At 35.1% G+C, this 24,674-nt stretch overlaps 1 protein-coding gene across 3 annotated transcripts; it reads left to right on the top strand.

The window, feature by feature from the left end:
- The first annotated feature begins 9,971 nt into the window (after nt 1-9,971).
- LOC132167862 (scramblase-like protein) lies at nt 9,972-23,527 on the top strand. Of its 3 annotated transcripts, none has more exons than XM_059578900.2 (14): nt 9,972-10,029; nt 10,206-10,383; nt 11,040-11,107; nt 11,217-11,840; nt 12,757-12,843; nt 13,692-13,733; nt 13,859-13,903; nt 18,014-18,079; nt 18,189-18,245; nt 18,355-18,416; nt 21,112-21,232; nt 22,376-22,453; nt 22,539-22,645; nt 23,036-23,527. In XM_059578900.2, the coding sequence occupies exons 4-14, from the start codon at nt 11,235-11,237 to the stop codon at nt 23,064-23,066; spliced, it is 1,302 nt and encodes a 433-aa protein (XP_059434883.2). In that variant the 5' UTR covers nt 9,972-10,029; nt 10,206-10,383; nt 11,040-11,107; nt 11,217-11,234; the 3' UTR covers nt 23,067-23,527. The 3 variants fall into 3 exon arrangements, with proteins under 3 accessions (XP_059434883.2, XP_088370159.1, XP_059434884.2); XM_088514033.1 differs by having other exon boundaries at nt 10,206-10,412; XM_059578901.2 differs by lacking the exon at nt 9,972-10,029 and adding an exon at nt 10,048-10,139.
- The last annotated feature ends 1,147 nt before the right edge of the window (nt 23,528-24,674 follow it).

The following is a 24,674-nucleotide window of genomic DNA, read 5'->3' as shown; positions in this document are numbered from 1 at the left end:
AAGACCTATCTATGCCATCAATATCCGCTAACCTATGACTATTTTTCAATTGTAACACAAGTTCTACTCCAAACAGACTCAACTCAATGCATAGATAGCTCATCTTTCTCGCTCTGAAAACAGATTACATCCACAACCCAAAGGTCTGGACAATCCTTATTTAAGCAAAAATACAGACAACAAAAAACAGAGAAAACTCAGCCCCAACAGAAAAACAGCTATAAAAGCACATATATGCTCCTGAGAAAACTAGATCTACTCCTCATCGACCCAAAACGGTCGGAAAACTACATCATTTTCCTCGTAGATCGCTCACGAGAGCAGATTTAAAGAGAAAACTATTATTCAAAACAAACAAAACAAGTAACACAGCCAGCAAATCAGCAACGACCGGAATGGAGGTGTAGCACCCCAGATTTTTAAAGTCTTATTTTAGAGATATTAAATTGATGCTATGATTATATTAATATTCATATTAGGTAATGGCATTTACTTTGAAGTTGAGATATTTATTGATGATATTAGGTAATAATATTTATTCTTGAAGAATTTATTAGATCTTATGAATATTATTTGAATGAATATTGATTTGAGGTTATTATATCATGATGATGATTTTATTTTGATTATTTTATTGGGAGATTTAAGAGATATGATAATTGATGATTGATTGGTATAATTTGGAGTATGATTGTAATAATTGGTGATTGATTTTATGAGTAAGGAATTTGTGGGATTCAGATTATTAAGGGAAATTAGGTGAGAATAATATTTAATATTTTATTAGATCTGTTTTTAATAAATTGGAGTGAAACCTAACTTTCACGCCTACTTTTTCCCAATTTTCTCACATGCTCCCACTTTTTCTTTCTTATTCTTTTTTTATTCAAACCTAAACTTTGAGTTCACACCTAAACTTCTTTCTTATTCCTTTTTATATTCTTATTTTATATTATTTTTTCTTTTCTCCTTTTCTCCCCCGACAACTCTCACCAACTCTCACTCTTTCTTTCTTATTCATATTATATTATTTTTTCTTTCTTCTTTCTTTTCTCCTTCTGCCGACACTTTCTTATTCCTATTTATATTATTTCTTTCTTTCTTCTTTCTTTTCTCCCTCTGCCGACAGCTCTCACCTACTCCCACCTTTTTCTTTCTCTTTTCATCCTTCCTTATTTAAATGCCTCATTCATACAAAAGAGAGGAGAGAAACCGAGAGTGAGATGAAATTTAAGACAGAGAGCTGAAGAGGAAGAAAGAGAGTTTAGGCGAGAGAGAGAGAGAGAGAAAGTCAGTGAAGGGATTGTTATGGGTATGGACCAACTGCAGCAGAACGGGTTTCAAGTAATTACCTTTGATGATCCATTCATGTAATCCACTGTAAGTATTCTTACTTACTGAGTATGATATTGATATCCAATAATACGGATTTTTGTGGTTTTATAACTTGTCTAGCATTTTGCTATATATATGATTCAACAATGATTTATATTGTCGGAAATCAATTGACTCACTACTTCACAGTTTTTTTGTAGTGCTTGCAGGAATGGAAAAATCAAGGTAATTATGCAGTTGTGATTAGAGATTCATATTGAGATGTACAGAGATTCCAAGTTGGTTAAGTTTTGTCTAGAGTTTAAACTGTCGGATAGATTTGTATAAATGCCTTGTACGACATAGCTTTGGGTATTTTTGTATAAAGAAAAGTATTTTAACAGTATTTTTTTTGTATTGATAATTACAGTTTTTCCGCTATATGAGATTGTTACAATTACCATTTTGTAACATTCTCATATAGCGGAAAAACTGTAATTATCAATACAAAAAAATACTGTTAAAATACTTTTCTTTATACAAAAATACCCAAAGCTATGTCGTACAAGGCATTTATACAAATCTATCCGACAGTCTAAACTCTAGACAAAACTTAACCAACTTGGAATCTCTGTACATATCAATATGAATCTCTAATCACAACTGCATAATTACCTTGATTTTCCATTCCTGCAAGCACTACATAAAACTGTGAAGTAGTGAGTCAATTGATTTCCGACAATATAAATCATTGTTGAATCATATATATAGCAAAATGCTAGACAAGTTATAAAACCACAAAAATCCGTATTATTGGATATCAATATCATACTCAGTAAGTAAGAATACTTACAGTGGATTACATGAATGGATCATCAAAGGTAATTACTTGAAACTCGTTCTGCTGCAGTTGGTCCATACCCATAACAATCCCTTCACTGACTTTCTCTCTCTCTCTCTCTCGCCTAAACTCTCTTTCTTCCTCTTCAGCTCTCTGTCTTAAATTTCATCTCACTCTCGGTTTCTCTCATCTCTTTGGTATGAATGAGGCATTTAAATAAGGAAGGATTAAAAGAGAAAGAAAAAAGGTGGGAGTAGGTGAGAGCTGTCGGCAGAGGGAGAAAAGAAAGAAGAAAGAAAGAAAGAATATAAAATAAGAATATAAATAGGAATAAGAAAGTGTCGGCAGAAGGAGAAAAGAAAGAAGAAAGAAAAAATAATATAATATGAATAAAATAATATGAATAAGAAAGAAAGAGTGAGAGTTGGTGAGAGTTGTCGGGGGAGAAAAGGAGAAAAGAAAAAATAATATAAAATAAGAATATAAAAAGGAATAAGAAAGAAGTTTAGGTGTGAACTCAAAGTTTAGGTTTGAATAAAAAAGAATAAGAAAGAAAAAGTGGGAGCAGGTGAGAAAATTGGGGAAAAGTAGGCGTGAAAGTTAGGTTTCACTCCAATTTATTAAAAACAGATCTAATAAAATATTAAATATTATTCTCACCTAATTTCCCTTAATAATCTGAATCCCACAAATTCCTTACTCATAAAATCAATCACCAATTATTACAATCATACTCCAAATTATACCAATCAATCATCAATTATCATATCTCTTAAATCTCCCAATAAAATAATCAAAATAAAATCATCATCATGATAAAATAACCTCAAATCAATATTCATTCCAATAATATTCATAAGATCTAATAAATTCTTCAAGAATAAATATTATTACCTAATATCATCAATAAATATCTCAACCTCAAAGTAAATGCCATTACCTAATATGAATATTAATATAATCATAGCATCAATTTAATATCTATCAATTACTTGAAACCCGTTCTGCTGCAGTTGGTCCATACCCATAACAATCCCTTCACGGACTTTCTCTCTCTCTCTCTCTCGCCTAAACTCTCTTTCTTCCTCTTCAGCTCTCTGTCTTAAATTTCATCTCACTCTTGGTTTCTCTCCTCTCTTTTGTATGAATGAGGCATTTAAATAAGAAAGGATTAAAAGAGAAAGAAAAAGGTGGGAGTAGGTGAGAGCTGTCGGCAGAGGAAGAAAAGAAAGAAGAAAGAAAGAAATAATATAAAATAAGAATATAAATAGGAATAAGAAAGTGTCGGCAGAAGGAGAAAAGAAAGAAGAAAGAAAAAATAATATAATATGAATAAAATAATATGAATAAGAAAGAAAGAGTGAGAGTTGTCGGGGGAGAAAAGGAGAAAAGAAAAAAATAATATAAAATAAGAATATAAAAAGGAATAAGAAAGAAGTTTAGGTGTGAACTCAAAGTTTAGGTTTGAATAAAAAAAGAATAAGAAAGAAAAAGTGGGAGCAGGTGAGAAAATTGGGGAAAAGTAGGCGTGAAAGTTAGGTTTCACTCCAATTTATTAAAAACAGATCTAATAAAATATTAAATATTATTCTCACCTAATTTCCCTTAATAATCTGAATCCCACAAATTCCTTACTCATAAAATCAATCACCAATTATTACAATCATACTCCAAATTATACCAATCAATCATCAATTATCATATCTCTTAAATCTCCCAATAAAATAATCAAAATAAAATCATCATCATGATATAATAACCTCAAATCAATATTCATTCAAATAATATTCATAAGATCTAATAAATTCCTCAAGAATAAATATTATTACCTAATATCATCAATAAATATCTCAACCTCAAAGTAAATGCCATTACCTAATATGAATATTAATATAATCATAGCATCAATTTGATATCTCTAAAATAAGACTTTAAAAAAATCTGGGGTGCTACAATCTTCCCTCCTTATTAGAATTTCGTCCTCGAAATTAAAGCCCATAAATTACCATCTATCTCCAAATTGAGCAACCCAAATTAAAAACAAATCACACTTGAACCATAACTTACTCAAGTTACTATAAAAAAATTTTAAATTCAATCTGTTCATAAATAAATATCATAACATATTCCATACCCAGGCGATGTGAGACTCCACAAGCACTCTTCTTGGGCACCAGTGTCACCGTTGGCAATCCTCAGGGAATTTCTTCATTCTCGGCCCTTAACTTTTGGCCCTTATACATTTCATTGTGTCTTAACTGACACCATTATAATATAACCCACTTTTGGCATCACCAACGTGTGTCCACTAGCGACCCTCATAGGCTTGTGCAAACTCCCACCATCTCAGGTTGGGTAATGCTTTGATACCCTTTGTAACATCCCAGGGAAAAGCGCTAGCCACATCTGCGCTATTACCCCAAAAGGACTAGTCAATTTGGAGCTTCCCTAGAATTCATTGTAAAGCCCAGTTTCACCTAGTAACTAGGCAATGTGGGACTTAGCACCCATGACTATCTCTATAAACTACCCACTCAATGTGGGCTTCTTCTCATCATGCAGTGCTTCAATACCACATGACCTGGCGTTACTAGGTGGCTCTGATACCATTTTTGTAACAATCTCATATAGCGGAAAAACTGTAATTATCAATACAAAAAAAATACTGTTAAAATACTTTTATTTATACAAAAATATCCAAAGCTATGTCGTACAAGGCATTTATACAAATCTATCCGACAGTCTAAACTCTAGACAAAACTTAACCAACTTGGAATCTCTGTACATCTCAATATGAATCTCTAATCACAACTGCATAATTACCTTGATTTTTCCATTCCTGCAAGCACTACAAAAAAACTGTGAAGTAGTGAGTCAATTGATTTTCGACAATATAAATCATTGTTGAATCATATATATAGCAAAATGCTAGACAAGTTATAAAACCACAAAAATCCGTATTATTGGATATCAATATCATACTCAGTAAGTAAGAATACTTACAGTGGATTATATGAATGGATCATCAAAGGTAATTACTTGAAACCCGTTCTGCTGCAGTTGGTCCATACCCATAACAATCCCTTCACTGACTTTCTCTCTCTCTCTCTCTCGCCTAAACTCTCTTTCTTCCTCTTCAGCTCTCTGTCTTAAATTCCATCTCACTCTCGGTTTCTCTCATCTCTTTGGTATGAATGAGGCATTTAAATAAGGAAGGATTAAAAGAGAAAGAAAAAAGGTGGGAGTAGGTGAGAGCTGTCGGCAGAGGGAGAAAAGAAAGAAGAAAGAAAGAAATAATATAAATAGGAATAAGAAAGTGTCGGCAGAAGGAGAAAAGAAAGAAGAAAGAAAAAATAATATAATATGAATAAAATAATATGAATAAGAAAGAAAGAGTGAGAGTTGGTGAGAGTTGTCGGGGGAGAAAAGGAGAAAAGAAAAAAATAATATAAAATAAGAATATAAAAAGGAATAAGAAAGAAGTTTAGGTGTGAACTCAAAGTTTAGGTTTGAATAAAAAAAGAATAAGAAAGAAAAAGTGGGAGCAGGTGAGAAAATTGGGGAAAAGTAGGCGTGAAAGTTAGGTTTCACTCCAATTTATTAAAAACAGATCTAATAAAATATTAAATATTATTCTCACCTAATTTCCCTTAATAATCTGAATCCCACAAATTCCTTACTCATAAAATCAATCACCAATTATTACAATCATACTCCAAATTATACCAATCAATCATCAATTATCATATCTCTTAAATCTCCCAATAAAATAATCAAAATAAAATCATCATCATGATATAATAACCTCAAATCAATATTCATTCAAATAATATTCATAAGATCTAATAAATTCTTCAAGAATAAATATTATTACCTAATATCATCAATAAATATTTCAACCTCAAAGTAAATGCCATTACCTAATATGAATATTAATATAATCATAGCATCAATTTGATATCTCTAAAATAAGACTTTTAAAAAAATCTGGGGTGCTACAGGAGGAGATGGTAGGGTGGTAGTTAAGTAATACTAGAAGGAGGATAGCCTTTTTTGTGTCTTTCAAAATATAATGTGACTTTTAAAATCACTAGTAGATCAAAATCTAATAATGATTATTTCAAATTTAATGATAATTTTAAAAATCACATCATATTTGAAATGACACAATAATAACTATTGTCTTCCTTCTAATTTATTCATGCTAGCCACCTTCCTCTCCCTCTTTCTTCTTCTATTTTTCTTCTAATTTTTTGTTTTTTTGCCATGTGTCAAGTGATGTACTACTTTTATATACATAGAATTATTTTAGATAATGATTAGTGTCAATAATTTACCCATATTTTCCTATAAATTCAATAGATCAAACATTAAATTTGTGGCGTTCACTATTAACTTATGTGAGGTTCATATAAACCCACAAATCTAATGATTGATTTATAAGATGATATGAGAACAAATTATATATGGACAAAATATCGGCACCAATCATTTCTTGTTATTTTATTGGGCTTTAACTATTGAGAAATGATTGGTTTGCATATTTTGCCCATAGTAGGTGGAATGACAATTTTGATTAATTTGTTTGGTGCCAATACATGAATGATCAAAAATTTTAATTAGAACAAAATTAGATTTCAATTAAATTTCTAAAAGTAATGTTACATATTACATTTTTATCACATAATATTGATGTGATATTTCCAACTTCCAACCAACTATTAATTTTTTTTTTATGATTAAACCAAAAGTCTTTTAACATTGACACATTAGTATTTTGGATTAGATAATGAGTAATTATATAAGTCACTCTATGAATGAGGTGGCTTTAAAATCACTATTTGATTAAAATTCAATAATTATCAATACATGCCCAATAATGGTTTTAAAAGACATCATTTTTAGAATGACACAAGAGTGACACAATAATGACTTTTAGCATTACTCTTGAATAATGATAGTCAATTCAAGTTTCTTAATAATAATAATAAACTCTCAAACACACAAGTTGTATCTACCAATCCCATGCTCTCCACGTCACTGATCATAGCCCTCACCGCTAAGGGTGTACAAGCGGTTGCGGTTATTAGCTAAAACCGTTAACCGCAACCGTCTAAGGTGGTTATTGGATTTTAATAACCGCAATCGTTCCGCTTAGGCAGTTCGCCTAGGCAGTTAATGGTTATTCAAACCAATAACGTGCAAATTTTTAACTCTCTTTTTTTATTTATTTTATTTTATTTTTTATTTTTATGGGCTTTTTGAGATGTTTTGAGACTTTATGTGCCTATTTTTTAGGCTTATTTTAAATAGTTTTGGGTTAAAGTGTTATAAAAAACAAGAAATGTGATGAAACTCTATCCCTAACTCATGTTTGACCCCAAAACAACGTCGTTTTAATGTTATATTTTTAATATAAATATAAAATATATATTTATCTTATTATATATAAGGGAAGGCGGTTAGCGTTATCAACTGCTTTTTCGGTTTTTCCTACCCCTAAAACCGCTAACCGCCCCATCCTAGGTGGTTAGTGGTTTTTTTATAATTGCTTACCAAAGCGATTATGCGGTTAACGGTTGTGGAGCAGTTATAACCTGTAACACCCCGTGGAAATTATTTAACTGGTAATTGATTTCATGGTTCATCTCTCAGCCTACATCCCTCACAGGACAAGACTTAGAGATCATTATCTTTCATAAACAAGATAATATAGAGGAAGACTTTAAACTATAAGAATAGAAAGTAATAACTAAACATCACAAGCACAACCACCAGAGTAAAGATAAAAACATCATATCATAAATATGTCATCAAATGTATGGTCAAAGACTGATAATCAAAATATTACAACCCTAAATCATTGTCTTAAAATAAGATAACAAGATTAACGTCTAATCTTAAGTAGTGCAAGCATGATCAATATCTCTATCATCTCTACCCAGATAGTCCCTCCATTGTCCTGCATGGACTTCAGCCAAATAGGGTCCATGTCCTAAAAAATGACTTGAATCAGGTCATGCGCAATCACTATGATCCGGTTCAAAGGCATCATCCTCTACGCTAGCTAAACTGCACAATTTATACATAATGGGAGAAAAAATAAAAATGGGTAAGTCTAAGGATTTAGTGAGAGATAATGCGCACAATACCCATGCAATTTTAGTGATGAACTTCGTTTGGTAAAGAATGCAGCATTTTAGGTATGACAGTTATTCATGAATGCGATATAAATATAGTACATGCTTATAATCACGAGAATCAGTAATAGTTCAATAGTATGGTCGACCCGAAATATTATCTCTTCTCAGCAGGGTTGATGTTGTCCCGAGGGACCTATAATACAATGCCAGTGCCCCGACCATTGTACGTTACCATCCATAACAGTAGCGGCCCGACCGAGTCCGATCTTAGGTGGCCAACGCTACTAATGATGTAGGTCCTGTAATGACAGCCCATTAAGACTGCGCCGGTCATTAAACAACCATTAGATCCAAGGCCTATATAATAACACGTATATTTGACCATAAAGTTAACATGTATAGTAAGTCCGTGGCTGTTATCCCGCACGTACCGGTGTACCATGTCATACGATACAATCAATCTTGTTTGTATTTTACATACATGCTTTTACAAATCTCAATGTCATTATCTTATTAGGTAGCACATTTTCACAAATGATAGAGTTAATGATGCAACAAAGTGTATATCGTGAGAGTTGTAAATATGCATGTTTGGTACACAAAATAGTTGTTCAATGCGGGAAAATAAATGACAAGCATTGTGTGAGTTAAAACTCACATAGGTCGAACAAGTTCTTAGAGTATTCCTCCAAACGATCTGGGTTCTTCAAATCTGTGAAAAACCTACTATTAGTCCTAAGTCAAACTAAAACAAACCTAAGACTCAAAAAAGGGGTGGCGGAACGTCGGGCCAAGATGACGTTCCCTAGAACGTCTCTGGTTGAGTTCTCGTCCCCTAGGGCGAGCGCTTAGCCAGTGAGGTTTAGGTATATCCTCATTTAGTCCAACGTGCTCCCAAGCCTTTTTTCGACGGGTCTTTAAGCTACATAAATGGTTTGTATCATCTCCTAATCACAATAACGTCTCCAAGTAATAAGATTAAGCCTAAACATAAATGAAAGACTCAAAATGAGATTAAAGCTAAAAACTCCTATATATTAACAACTAAGCTACCATAAATTAAGAAGCTAGCATAACAACTTAACAAAACACAAAGAGAGAGAGAGAGAGCGTAGTGATTACCTCAACAAGCAAACTCTCAAAGAACACTTCATTCTTCTAAAAAAAACTCACAACCTCACACACTCAAGAATCAAAGCAACCAAGTTTTTCAAAGGTTTTAGAGGCTGAGATGAAGGTTTAAAGGCGTAGAAGGTTTAAATAGGGAGAAAAAGCTGAGGGCACTGCAGAAAATCTCTAAAAGGTGCAAGCGCTCGTGCATTGTTTATCCAGGGTTTTTGAGTTGCACGTGGCATGCGCGAGCAAAAACCAGTGGTCAACAAAAAGTCAACGAGCGTTGATCTACTATAGCTTCGAAATCCAAAATTTAAAAAATGCCCTTCAAGGTGTCCCTAATGACCCAAAGTCCAATTAACTCCTTAATTAAGTTGTCTTTTAAGTCTAATTAATTATTTGACATAACTGCTCGGTTTGTACACCCCTATTCACCGCGCTATCAAACCTGTGGGGTCACTTATTTCCCCTTGACGTGGCAGATGGCCATTGGAACAAACCGTCTCATTCGTTCGTGATCACCGTACCAAATCCAAACATTTTAAAAGGAAATTACGAAAGGGAGAGAAGAGGGGAGGGAGACGGAGACAGAGACAGAGAGTTAAAGAAGGAAGAGCGGTGAGTGTTTTGACTGTTTTCTCCTTTTAAACTATCGCATTCGAAAGCGAAAATGTGTTTCCTGAAAACACTTTTTTGGTTCACTTGTGTTTGTGTTGAATACAACGTTGGTATGGATTTTGGTGACTTCAACATGTGATGTTATCGAATTTGCTCTAACTTATGTTTGGTTGCAGGAAAATCACGGAAAAGGAAAGAAAATTTTGAAATCTGCCGTGTTTGGCTGCTAGTAACATGGAGGAAAAGGATTGATTATTCAATTCTTCAGTTGCGTGGTAGTGTTTGATTGGGTTAGTGGAGGGTCAAGAGCTCATTTGGACACCAACGTCGACCAACTTGTAGAGAGAGAGAGAAGTTCGTGCTTTTATTCTTTCTTATTTTTGGTATTTAATGTTTTTACTCTTTTTTTTTTTTATTCGTTGTTGGTGATGAAATTGGGGTTTTTGGTACCGGGGAATTGTTCCCAATCTTAAGTCAATAGAAGGTCAAGTATGTATAGGTTGAAATATAGATTGTGAACATGGATTTGATACGCGTTTGGATGTGGGAATACGTTATAGTTTACATATTTGTGGCCATTTATGCTTGCCAATGTAATGTGCCAATGTGAAATTAGCCTTTTCTGCATTTTATGTATTTATCATACTAATTCCATGTGTTATGTTCTTCTTGACATGATGTCATGTGGGATCATGGATTTCGACTGTTTGGAGTTTCTTCTTTGTTATACTAATTCCACTTGTTTACCTCTATCGGAGTCCCATGTAGTTTATTTTCTTCTCTTTGCTTTGTTGTTTTTGGAAATCGTTTATTTTCCTTCTCTCTCTGTAGTTTAGCTGGTTCCTCAGTAATGGTTTCATTTCTCATAACAGCAATTCTTATATATGAAGCATCTTTTCTATCCTATTGGTTCCATTTTATGGAACACCTTTATTAGAATGCTGCTAATTCACTTAAATCAATTTTGGAACACCTTGATTAATGTGAGAAAATTATGGGATATGTGACAGGAATCTTCAACAACTGTAGATCAATTTTTCTGAACTGGCAATCTTCACTAGATTCTTTATTTGAAGAGGTATTAATCTTACTGACTTAGTCAGTATATTTTAACTGTGCTTTTCAATTTTTTATTTTTATTTTTGTAACCCAGGGAGTTCTATCAGCTTGCAATTCCATTTCTGCAGGCACAACTGTTCTATTAGATGAATTGGACAGAGGGTTGTCGTTGCCTTGTCCGAATTAATAAAACCATTGGAAGGAGGTCATCATTGTATCATACTTTAAATAAAAACCAAAATGGTGCTTTTACCACTGAGAAGGTTGGCATCCTTCCTGACTTGCAATCTCAAAGTGGATGTCTTCCGGCAAGATCATTGTGGCAAGATGGTTTGGGGCGTGGGGCTATAGGTTTTCAAGAAAGGCTGATCTTAGCAAGACCTCATGTCTGGAGATTTAAGCTACCTGGTTGTTTAGAGGAAAAATTTCCTTGGTCACATAGCACGACAACTGGTTTGCGCAAATTTGGACACAGTGTTGAAAATGATACTGACTTGAATAGGGATTTTCTTGTAAAGCTTTGGGTTGCCGATAGGAAAATGAAAAATTCTAGGGGAAAAAGAAGACGAAAAATTGTTAAGCATGGAAAATTTGGTGTGACTGCATATGATAACCAACATCAATATGGGAGATGGTATTCGGGTACATCTCTTACTGAAGAAAATGTTTTGGACCAGGGTAAACCAGTTTTGACTCAAGCACCTCTCAGCCAATCTGTCTCAGGTTTTCTGAAGCCAGAATCTCCAGAGGAGGTGAGATTGGGTTTTAATCTTGTTCTCAAATTGTTATTTATAAGAAGTTAGCCTTAAACATGATAGTTGTTGTGCATATGAATCTTCACTAGCTATTCAGTTAATGAATGCATCAGTTTTACTGTGCTTTTGCTGCAATTTTTTGTAGCTTATTTCTTGAAAATTGGATTACTGAATGTGCATTTGTGGAGAGTGGGGCTTAGAGAAAGCCCTATAAGAACAAAAGAAAAAGAAAAAGAAAAACAAGCAGCAAGAGAAAGGTAGCAATTGCTGCTGGAAAGACATATTAGCCTTCAAATATTTAACAGCAACTGATCCATGATAATTTCTTCTGAGATTGTCTTCATTTTGTAAAATTTATGACGCTTTTTAAATTTATGAGACCATACTTCTAAAGCCTTTTGTATGTCCATAAAGATGATGTGCTTTGTGAACACAAATTTACATATTATTAAGGAGGAATTCGTGTGGCAAATTCAGGTGAATCTCGGTTTTTCTTTTTGGAGGGTGGGGAATGTCATAACTTTGGTTACTTGTAAAGAAAGTAGAGAAAGAAAAAAGATGATGATGATGATAAAGAAAAGACTGCAGGTTACGGAACCCCAAACAATGATCCATCACGTGTGGACTTAGCTATTCTTGGAGACAAATTGGAAATTATAGGAAAAATACATTGGAACACTTGGCCATTCTCTAAAAGCCTGTTACTTTTTCCAGTTTTGTCCTTTATTATGTGGCAGGTAATGATTTAATATCTCCTAATCTTGGAGACACATTGTCAAGATTAAATGTCATGTGACATTTGGTTTTGTTTGGACTTGTTCTTTTCAAGTTTCTCGCGTTCATAGCTAATCTTTTTCATCTACCATATGTAACATTGAAGATGTCTTAACTTGGTATTTTGTGAATATATTAGGCCCAGGTTGCACCGCTTCTTGCTAGGTCCAATTTGCTGATTACTAGGGATATAGAGTGGGCAAATCTTGTGCTTGGTTTTGAGCAGGTAATTAACTTCCCTATCATTATGTTCTTTTCATTCATCTTGATGCAGATTCAGGAGCATATTTGGTTATCCATATCATGTAAAAGTAAAACTATGTACGATACTTTTAGGATGCCAAAATATTACCTTTCTAAAAAAAAAAAATTGTGTTTTTACGGTTGGCTTTAAAATAAAGTAGTAGATTGAAGTGTTTAACTGTTTATGGTAAGAATGTTGATTTTGCAGAGCATCTGATCAACTCCTCTAAGTATTTCCCTGCAGCTTTTAACTTGGAAATAAAAAATTATCATTGATTAATTGTGCTTTGATTTTTTTAGTTTTGTTTTCGGTTTTTAAAGTCTATCTTTGCTTATAATATGTGGCTGATGAGCTTACATATTTTTCATTTCTTTAATGGTCATCTTGCTTATATAGTTGGCCTCAAATCTGAGATATATATGGTCTGACGTGATCCATTCATTTGCAACTAGACTTATGGCGTGTTGTGTTTCACATGTTTTGCATAATTCACAAGACATCAACTGAAGCTTAGAATGTTGGCACTGTGATGCTAAGAGCCAAATGCTTGGTTTCAATGAACAATTTTTGGAACCATGGTGGGCAGAAATGTGACCTTTATTGTCTGTCTGCATGCGTATCTGCTTTTGCTATTTGATATTATCCATCTGGAGTAGTTGCCTAGGTTTAGTGAGGCTTGTTACCTTAATTATTAAGTGAGTGTTTGCATGTTTTGATGACCTATTTTCTCCGGCTCTTTTGAGCATTTCATTTTCCATTTTCTTTTTATTTCTTTTATTTTCTTTATCTAGTTGTCTCTTTGTGATCAATTCTATTTGGTGGAAATGTAGGAAAACCGGTATGCAATAGTAGATGTGTGCTACCCCCAGTCGGTGAGTAATCATTCTAATTTCTTTTATTTTCCTGAAGTTTTGCAACGCACAATTGTGTTTTAAACAAATGGTTCACTACATCTGGAACTATTTGCAAATTCCTGCTACTCAATGTTGTTTTGCAGCCTGTAGGTTTTATTCATGAGCAGAGTAATTTCATTTCCAGACAGGTCTGTAGTTTAACATTATACTTCTCATTTTAAATTCCTACTTTGTTGTTGCACTATAATCATGGATCATATAATTGATGTCAGTTTGTTATTGACAGTAATGTTATATGTCTTAGGATTCTCATCTCATTCTTCCCCTCTGGTCACTACCCAAGTCAGCACATCCGAACGTTAATGTCTACATGCAAATCAATAAAGTTCAATATGTTTTTTTAATAAGTAATCAACACATATCATTAAAAGCGTAATGTGCCCCAAAGTACACAATAGAGTTCAATATATAAAATGGAAAGCCTACTTGTTTTCCATATCATTCTCATTATGTGGACAATGGCATTGTCAATTAAAACTACCACTTTAAATCAGGATTCCTTTAGGTTTTTTCTTTTTCTATTTTATTGGTAATACACAACTCATGCACCTATGAATCATCTGTTGATTCATTGTGAAGTGGCTACTCGGTTATGGAACTATGTTTTTACTTTGTTCGGTATATAGTGGGTCATGCCGCAACGGTTCATTGACTTGCTGTCTTGCTGGAATCAGCTGGAGGGGTAGGGTTAGCTCTAAAGTCATTTGGAGGATGGTTCCTTTGTGCATCACGTGGTGTATTTGGCGGGAGAGGAATGCACAAACGTTTGGGGATAAGGAGTGTTCGGTGGATGGAATGAGGAAGAATATGATCTCTATGCTACACTTGTGGGTGTTGGATCATCATCGTAGTGTGGTCCCGACTTTAGATGAGTTCTTGAATATGTGCTCTTTGTATATTCCATAGGGGTTTCTATTGTATATATTTTTTGCATTAGGGTTGCGCCCCTTTGTGCTTTTTCAATAATATTCTCATTACTTATCAAAAAATAAATAAATTCAATGCTGAACGTGGTGTTTGGCGTCTCTACCAAAAATTCCTTATTTGGTTTCCAAGGAAAAAAATGGCGTGCACTATTCCTTGGATGTTGGTATCCCTATTTGTATTAAATACTGAAATGAATACCACCCCAACCTCTACACATAAGTAAAATTGAGAATTTCTCAAACCCTTCATTCTCATTCCTTCTTCTACTTCTCACTTCTCTTTCAGCTTATCGGTTTCCATGCCCTACATGACTGTTTCAGGATCTTTTTGTTTCTTTTCCTTTCTCCTTCACTCTTCTCTCTCGTTTCCGCTTCGGTTTTGCTTGAAGGTGTGTTGGGGTTTGCTTTGGGGCTTTACTTTGGGGGACTGATTTAGGGTTTGATTTGGGGGCTTGGTTTGGGTGTTTGATTTTGGGGTTTGATTTGATGAGTGTTTCATGACTGAATGGGGTTTGGTTGCAATATGATTGGGGAGTTTTATATTTGAATAACCCCAAGGGGTTGGCTCAAGTGGTGAAGGCCTTGGTCTTGAGGGTTTGCTCCCTTCAAGGTCCAAGGTTCAACACCTTATGGGTGCAAACAATCCCTTGGGGCCACACCCCCTGGTGCACGGAACCGGGGTTTACTCTGCAAGGGTGGGTCCGAAGGGCCCTACCTTGGAGAGGTTCCCCGACATCAAAAAAAAAAAAAGTTTTATATTTGAATGGCTTAGGGTTTCAATTTTGGCTGGCTGTTGGTATCACTGGCTTTCAATCTGCCCTTTACATGTCTCTGCTATTTGCTGCTTTTAATGTGCTCTTTTCCTCTGCTGGGTGAGTGGGTGTTCATATGAGTTGTGATTGCTCTAACTATGTCGAGTGTGTTTTGTGCATGAGAGAGAGAGAGAGACGTGAGTGCTCGGTGGGACAGTGACTGTGTGTGGTACTGAGAGATGTTTTGCATGTGTTTGTGAACTCGTGCAAAATGAATTCTGTGTTGTGTGCTTCGTTATGAGTGTAAGCTGTGACAATGGGGTCTCCGTATGTTGTCTATGATTGATACTACTGAATGATGGCGTGATAGAATAAATTATATGCAGTAGTTATTAGCAGATAAGTATGATTGAGGTATGTGATGTAGATGTGGATACATGGTACTGTACTTGACTATAAGATATGTTTGAAGTATGGGAAGCTATCTGATCATTGAAAAAAGAAAAAGAAAAAAGTAATTGTTTACTATCATAACCAAATGCAACTTCAATCGGCATAAATACTCTCTGGTTTAGCCTATACTATTTTCAGTATAATATAAAACATTACCTTTTACAATAATGCATGCAGCAAAAATCCATTCAGAAGATATTCAATCTCAAGGCCAGTAGAGTTGCCAAACCTTACCTAATTATATGATGATAGAATGATGTGGTGGTATGCTCTGCACACCAAATTTGAAAGGGATGGGCTGTGTGTTATTTGTGTTTGATAAGGGAACTCCCATATCATTCTGTCCGAAAGTTTGGTTAGATTCCTTTCCCATACTGCTTTGTATGAAAATATTTATGATTCATTTGTAAGAAAAACATCTCCTTTTCCATTTTACTAATGAGAGATTGCCATTAAATGAGTAAAGCAACAAACTTTCATAAGCAAGATAAACAAGAGGTGGAAGGTGAGTCATAGATTCAATCCCAATAGGAGCCTATCCTAAAAATAAAACACAATTAGTAATAATAATAAGAGCTTGCCATTGAGTAATTTTTTAAACTAAGAAAACAGATTTTCTGGAAGGAAATCTCATGACGTGGTAAAGTAAGAAGCAAAATGTAGTTGCCTGATCGAGTGTAAAAGCAAAGTATAGAGCGATGGCTCATATTGCTTGTGAGCTTACTTGGTTACAACACCTCCTTCTGGCTTCAGGAGATAGGCTTCCCAGTACCTACACCTTTCCCACAATCTTGTAATAACCAAGCTGCTCTACGCCTCTAAATCCTGTATTCCATGAGAAGACCAAGCACATGAGAAGACCTTTAATCCTGTATTCCATGAGATGGCCAAGCACATTGAGGTTGATTGTCACTTAGTTCGAGACAAAATATTGAATGGAGATTTAGCCACACCATTTGTGAAGTCTGAGGACCAACTTGCTGATATCTTCACAAAGTCATTATGTAAGAGTCGGTTAGAATTTATCTGTTCCAAGTTGGGCTTATGTGACATGTATGCTCCAACTTGAGGGAGTGTTAGAATGCATGCTGTAATAAGTTTTACTATTCTAGAAGAAAACTTAAATGAGGTGTCTAGAATAGGTGTCCTAGTACCAGCTGTCATTCTCAGGGAATTTCTCTCTATTGTAATAATTTCTCCTATATATATGGAATGAATAGCAGAGAAAATCAGCTCCTTCTTTCATACATTTTCTTCCATTTCCATCATGATTAACAAGTTGGTTGGTGGAGTTGGAAGTTAGTTAAGGTGGCAACCATGAGCTGTTGTATGGTAGTGTTGTGACAGAAAAGAGAGTGATGGTGTTGGAGGTGCCTAAGTGCACAAAAACAACAATTTTAGAACTGAAAAAAAATGGTTCTACATTTAGAAAAGTTTTGTTTTTAAGCTGGTTTTGATAACTGCAACCAGAATTGTTCTGAAATACTCTTTTGAGTACCAAAAGCGATTCAACTAACCGAGAAGGCTTAAATTTAATATCTACACCATGATCTGGGACAATTGGTGGATAGGTCCAGAGAACCTTTTTGTATCAATAGCATGTCCCTTAACATGCTGGCACCATTGACACTTTTGTCTGTACTTAATTAAGTTGATTCTGGAAATTATTGTATGTTTAAATAGTGGTGGAATGTCAATTAAATGATTAAGTTCACCATTTCCTATTAACTTAAGTTTTTGAGTAAGTAATGATTTAACGTAGTATCAAAGCAGAGGTTATAAGTGCGAACCCTGACTCTACAGTTTACCACTCGTTTATTTAAATATTCCATTTGTTGAGCCTCATTTATTGAGTAAGAGCTTGAGCTCACATGTGAGGATAGTGTTAAAATATTAATTAAATGATTAAGTTCACAATTTTCTGTTAGCTTAAACTTTTGGGATAAGAAATAATTAAGCAAGTATGAATACTAGTTTACATGTATGATGTTCTTAAAAGCTTTGCTGTTTTGGGGTTTTGGAATGCTGGTTACTTTGCTTGCATGCTTGTGATATTTAATTTTTTTTATAGAACTCTCCTTGCTAATGCTTGTTTTGCCTTTTGCAGTTGCTTCGGTTAAGGCGCCCTTTTGTTGCTTATATAACTGATTCGATGGGTAATGAGCTCTTCAGGGTGAGGCTTTGTAGAGATTTATTATTCTTTTGGAACTATGTGAGGCTTAGATTCTTATGGTTTGGATATGTTGCTGTTTTGGCTTGAAGTTTTTGTTTACCATGTTCAGGTTCGCAGGCCTTTTTGGTGGATAACCAGCTCAATTTACACAGAGATTGATGGTAAGGTATGGCAATTAGAAGTTTATGCTGTTTGTTACTGCAACACTATGAAGTTTTGAGCATGTTAAGCAGCAATTTGACTGTCGGTGATGTCAAAAATCTGTTCCTATCTAGGAAGTTGGTGTGGTTCACAGACGATGGCATCTTTGGAAGAGGGTGTATGACTTGTATCTGGGGTAATGCTATTTTCTGAACTCTTTTTACAAAGTACTTTATTAAATCAGGGTTAGTACCTTTAAATTTATTTGCAGTTGAGGTTTGGAGCCCAGCGGTTTTATTTGGGGTGCTTGGTTAAAGTACACACATAATATAGATGGTTGTGGAGTGGTAGATCTTCTGGGTCAGCAAGTGACTCTAAGTGAATTAGCTTTTTAAGTATTTGCTATGTTGTCCATGAATGGGAGAAAGTAGTACTTTTGAATATTGTGGGAAGATGACTTTACTGTGTGAATCTTACAATAACTACAGTGTGAAGCTATATTTTATACTTCCTGAAGGACCACTAACCTACAATTAGAAATTACCTTTTTTTATAAGTACTTCAATCTTATTATAAGTGCAAGGAGTATTTAAGAGAAACCCATTAAGTAGCGGTAGAAACTCAAAAATTCTAGAAAATCAGAAAAGTGAGAACTATTGTAGGCAGCCAACCAAACATGAAGAGACTTGAATATGATAGCTTTCAACTCTATCACTGTTCTCTCACAATCTTCAAAGTTTTGAGTATTGCGTTATCTCCAAAAACATCAAATTAAGCACAGTGGATCCGTCCTTCAGACTTCTATATTGCAGTGGCTACTAAACTAACTTTTCCAACTAGACAACAGCTCCACTACTTGTTGGGGCATGATCCACTCTATCCAAAAAGACCAAAAACTGATAACCACAACTCTCTAGCTACTTCGCAATGGAGCATAAGATGATCAATGGATTCCCCGCTCTTCTTTCACATACAACACCAATCAATCATTATGATGTGTCTCTTTCTCAGGTTATCTAAGGTTAAAATCTTTCCTAATGCTTCCGTCCAAACAAAGAACACTACTCTCAAGGGAGCTTTATTTCTCCAAATGCTCTTCCAAGGAAAGGAGAGCCAGCACGGGGGGTGGGGAAAGGGTTTAAGAGCATGATAATGAGATATGATCTTGAATGTCCGCCTTTTGGAAGGGATCCATTAAATTTACCTAAAAGAGTACAAAAAATTAAAGAACAAGGTGACCACCTCCACCTCCCAATCATGAACTGATATGATATTAAACTGTAAAGTGTCGCTAGAAAATTGCACATGATTTGCCTAGGCTTCCTTATAGCGAACAATACTAAATAACAACGAGAAAGTTGCCTTCAAGGTTTGATGTCCATACTACACATCATGTCAAAACTTGATTTTAGACCCATCTCCCCACCTCAAACCTCACCAATCTAGAACAACCCCCCCACCCTTCATAATGTTTTTCCACACCCCAACCCCTTAGGACCCAAAAACCGCTTTAGAACACCACTCTCTCCACATGCTATCATATTTAACTTCCACCATTGATCTCCACAAGCCTCCATCTATGTGGCATACCGCCATAACCATTTTTTCAAGAGAGCTCGGTTAAACAAAAGCAAGTTTCTAACCCTTGAAACACCTGGGGAAATTGAAGTACAAATCTTTGAGCAACTAACTAGCTAGAAGTTAAACTCATCATCGACTCTACCCCACAAGAATCTTGCTGAAGTTTCTCAATGCAATTAGCAACTCCAACAGGGATGGAAAAAAGGGACAATTAATAAGTACACAATTGGAAAGAGTTCTTTTAATCAAAGCAATACCATTCTTAGACAAATAAAGCCTCTTCTAACCCGCCAAACAAATTTCCATCTTTTCATTATTATTATCCCATATTGATTTTGCCTTAAAGGAAGCTCCCAATGGAAGACCTAGGTACTTCATAGGCAAGGAGGACACCTTACAACCAAGGTTACTAGCCAAGCCTCCAACATTTTCCGTGGCGCCAACAGAGACTAACTATGATTTAGCCAAATTAATTTTCAACCCCAAGATAGCTTCAAAGCATAAGAAAATACACTACTAATGAAGTAGATGATCTGGATTTGCTTCACAAAAATCAGGGCGTCATTCACAAATAAGAGATGAGACACTAGGAGCTCATCGTTATTCCTGGACCCCATCAAAAAACCTGATAAAAGTCTCCCATCCACAGTTGCAGACAACATAATACTCAAATGCTCCATGACAACAACGAACAGTAGAAGGAATAGATCCCCTGTCTCAGGCCATGAGCTATTAAAGAAACCGGTTGGAGTTTCGTTAATCAACACAAAGAAACACATTGTAGAGATGCAATATGCTATTCAATCGCACCATTTCTCCCCAAAGCCACATCTCCTTAACAGATACAACATGAAATCACAATTGACATGATCATAAGCCTTCTCTAGATCCAATTTACAAAGCACACCTGGATTCCATGATCTAATTTTACTGTCAAGGCATTTATTTGCAATAAGAACTGAGTTTAAAATTTGTATAAAAGCATTATGAGACCTGGAAATAACCTTTTCCGACCCCGTTTTCAGCCTTCTAGTTAGGACTTAGAGATAATTTTATGGACGCCACCCACAAGACTAATAGGACGAAACTCTTAAATATCTATCACCCCATCTTCCTTGGGAATAAGGGCAACAAAAGTTAGGGCTGGAAATTTTTGACTCGACCCGCAAACTCGACACAAAATTAAAGAGTTAAGGGTTTGGGATAAACGGGTTGACCCGTTTAATAAATGGGTCAATCACGGGTTGAAAAACGTTTGAACTGTCTAGCTTCTTTCTAAATTTCCAAGACTCAGATCATTTGATTTTCAGGAATAATCAGTTTGCTGTGGTTGAAAATCCTGGATTCTGGAATTGGACATTTACTTTGAAAGACATTGATGGGAAAGTGCTTGCCGAGATAGATCGTGACTGGAGGGGTTTTGGCTTTGAGGTAGTTTCTCTTTTCTTTTTTCTTTTCTTTTTTCTTTTTTTTTTTTTTAATGTTTTAATTTTTTGTTTTTCAAAACATTAATATTCACTGTGCAGTTGGTTTTCATGCTCCATTTGGTCTCTCTTTTCACAGTGGAGTTTCATTCATTTTAAAGAGCCGGTGTTTTTCATCTTTTTTTTTTTTTTTCATTAGTTCCTAGACTAAGCTAATCAATTGTTGCACCGCACAATAGGCACAAATTTAATGAAGAAACCAAAAAACTCTCAATATGCCAAACTATATAAGTCTTTGAGAAGTTGAAGAATATACACTATGGGCATATTCACAGATATCTGGAGAAATATCAGCTTGATTTTTCATCTAATTTTATCTTGCCTGGAACATGGATTGTTTCATCTCTTGGAATGGGAGGGGAACCAGCACACAACATACTCGAAAATGTGGTGCTGTGAGAGTTTCTTTTTATAGATCACATAGAGCATAGTGAGCTAGTTCTGAATGCAAGAATGATTTCCTTTTTCAGAATTAAGTTTTTAAGACACGAGTATTGTTGAAATGCACAACTTTTATTTGCCTTACTAAGCATAAGACCATGTGTACCTTATGTATTTAGAGTTCTTGATGGTCCTTGCTTTTTACTATTATTCACTTTAAAATATTCCATATTCAAGTTTTCACCCTTCTATTTACTACCTTGTATAAATCTCTTTACAAAAATGAATAAGGACTGAGATAAACAAGATATGTTTGGGCTGTGAAGATCAATGCTCTTGGATGAATGCACTGTGTTTTGGAAGTTTTATTTTGAAACATATTAGGGGAATTAGCATCTCACTGTGAATCTGATGTAATTAATATGATACATATGTTGCGGTTAGACCATTGGAAATGTGTTATGTAGTTGTCCTCGTCAAAGTACTAGATGCTGAGTTGTTACTGATCTTAAAAGCAGAGCTGGCACATGCCATGTTGTGTTCCATCGTTCAGAGGCCTCTATCTAGCCCTCTGGTTTATATCGCTTTTTTTGTCAAGGATCATTTGCATTTCTATTTTTATTTGAGATATCAGATCTTATTTTGGTTGCCAAAGGAACCATCTACTGATATGGCAATTTAATTTGAGCTATAATCTGATGAAATGCAGATCTTTACTGATGCTGGTCAGTACGTGATCCGGTTTGGGAGTTCTGATCCCAGCTCCAAGACTGGTCCTGCCAGAGCGGTAGAGTACCACATTAGAAGAAAAAAAAAAAAGTCTTTATTATTTAATCATTTTTATAATCTTAATCTGCTGGCTTTGGTGGCAGATCCAAGAGTTGGAAGTTGCCCGTCCACTGACTCTGTCAGAGAGAGCTGTAGCTGTTGCTCTTGCTATATCGCTGGATAATGACTATTTCTCAAGACACGGCGGCTGGTAAGCTTGTTCTTAGTGCTAGTATAGAATGTACTAAAGGAATCTAGATTTAAATCCATATTGGTCAACCTCAACTACTACTCATCTTGAAACTATTTTTGAAAAATTTTCATTTCAATTTTATCCTAGAAATGCAATTTTATTCTTTTCCTTCCATAGTGTCGGAAGTTGTCTCAGGTCAGTGACCTTTTGGTCAGTTGACGCTTGCACTCCCCATCAGTATATGGTAGTGAGTAAGTTCATTGGTTCAAATCCCATTAGAGTGTGTGACTTAATTATCAAGCAAAATAGAAGTTTCAGAAGTTTTCTTAGTACTAGGGGGGAGAGAGAGAGAGAGAGGGAGGGTTGAAATGATTACTGATTTTGCTCTTGCGTTTCTTTTGTCATCAGGGGATTACCTTTTGTTGCAGTTGGTGAGTAGGTTTGGTTTGCAGTATCCTTAACCCGTGGTTATTTTCTGTGTTTGCAATTTGGGAAGGCTAGTTGTAAGCCAAGCAACTCTAGAGCTCCTACACAAGGTGTTCATGTTTCATTACTCCTCCCCACATTCTCAACTTGCAAGTCTATCCCTTTTTTTTTTGAGTACTTCACCAAATAACTTGCTTTCATTGCTGCCTTTATATGTGGTTGTTGCTGTTGCTGACCATGATAAATAATGAGATATCGAAATGACAACATATTTTGCTGAGAGAAATGTATCATTGTCAAGACCTGGTTGTGGATTCCCGAGTGTTTTGCCACTGTAGCATGACCAGGAAATGAAAACAAGATTTCTGTGTTTGGGATACTAAAGGGTTGTATTTGGTTGGGAAAGGTATTTACCACCTTGGAATTATTTCTGTTTTTATCTTGAAGTAATACTTGACTTTACATTTCATGCAATGTTTCCACAATCTAGGCTCCTGTTGTTAAATTAGCTCCATAAAAAAAGAAAAGATTTGGGGGGGAGGTAAATATAGTTTCTCCAAAATAAAATGAGTCTTTTCTTAAGAATATGCATTTGTTTATGTATTTATAAACAAGTTATGATTTTTCTACCATGCACCCGTCTGTGTGCGCGCATCACGTAAGATGAAATTTTTTGATCATATATGCCATTGCCAAGCTGGGGGTCTCTTAATTTTTCTGCGGGAGCAAAGCAAGATGTCTCAAAGGAAATACGAAGTAAAGGGATTCGAAAACGAGGTGTTGAAAAGGAGTGCTAAAAGCTGGTTCAATAAAGGGGATGCATGGATTTTTGGTCCATGTGGTTTGAGCCTTAGGTGTTGACAAATAGTTGGAGTTTAAAAAAGTCATTAATCACTCCTTAGGGTAAAGCAATATATATATATATATATATATATATATATATATATATATATATATATATATATAGGTTCCTACTCGGAGAATAGTTAACAGAATATGCTAACTTGACATGTCAGCATCAATTATATAACAACACGTGTCTAGTTTGTTTAGTCACTGTTGCAGTATATATATATATATATTAAGTGACGTATACTCCACATTTGCTTTCTCTCTCTCTCTCCAAATCAGCAAGGTGAAGCAAAGTAACAAAAAAAAAATAAATAAATAAAGTAATTCATGAGTTGATCATCAACTGTGGTTTTTTCTAGGTCTCGGTAGTGGCAATTGTAGAGAAATTCTATGTTGTTGATGTGGAGGAAAGTAGTATTCGGTGATTCAGTACCGGAACATATCAATTACAATTGGAGATTCTTCCTCTTATCCCTCTTTGGACAATGATATGTGAGATGGGCTTCCCTACTTAAGTAAAGGACCAACTCGAGGAGCCCTCATTCTTGAGTAGATCTCCTCTATTCAGACAGGAGAACTCCTCTCACAACTTCTTGTTATTACCCATATTTCCTCTTTGGACAATGGTATATGAGAGGGGCTCCCCTACCTGAATAAAGGACCAACTTGAGGAGCCCTCCTTCTCGGGTAGATCTCCTCTATTCAGGCAGGAGAGTCTCTCTCACAACCTCTTGTTATTACCCATATTTCTTCTTTAAACAATGAATAA

The sequence above is a fragment of the Corylus avellana genome, chromosome 2, assembly GCF_965113065.1.
Source record: "Corylus avellana chromosome 2, dhCorAvel1.hap1.2, whole genome shotgun sequence".
Lineage (NCBI taxonomy): Eukaryota > Viridiplantae > Streptophyta > Magnoliopsida > Fagales > Betulaceae > Corylus > Corylus avellana.
The sequence above is the reverse complement of the archived record's forward strand: the minus strand, read 5'-3'. Positions and strand labels throughout refer to the sequence as shown.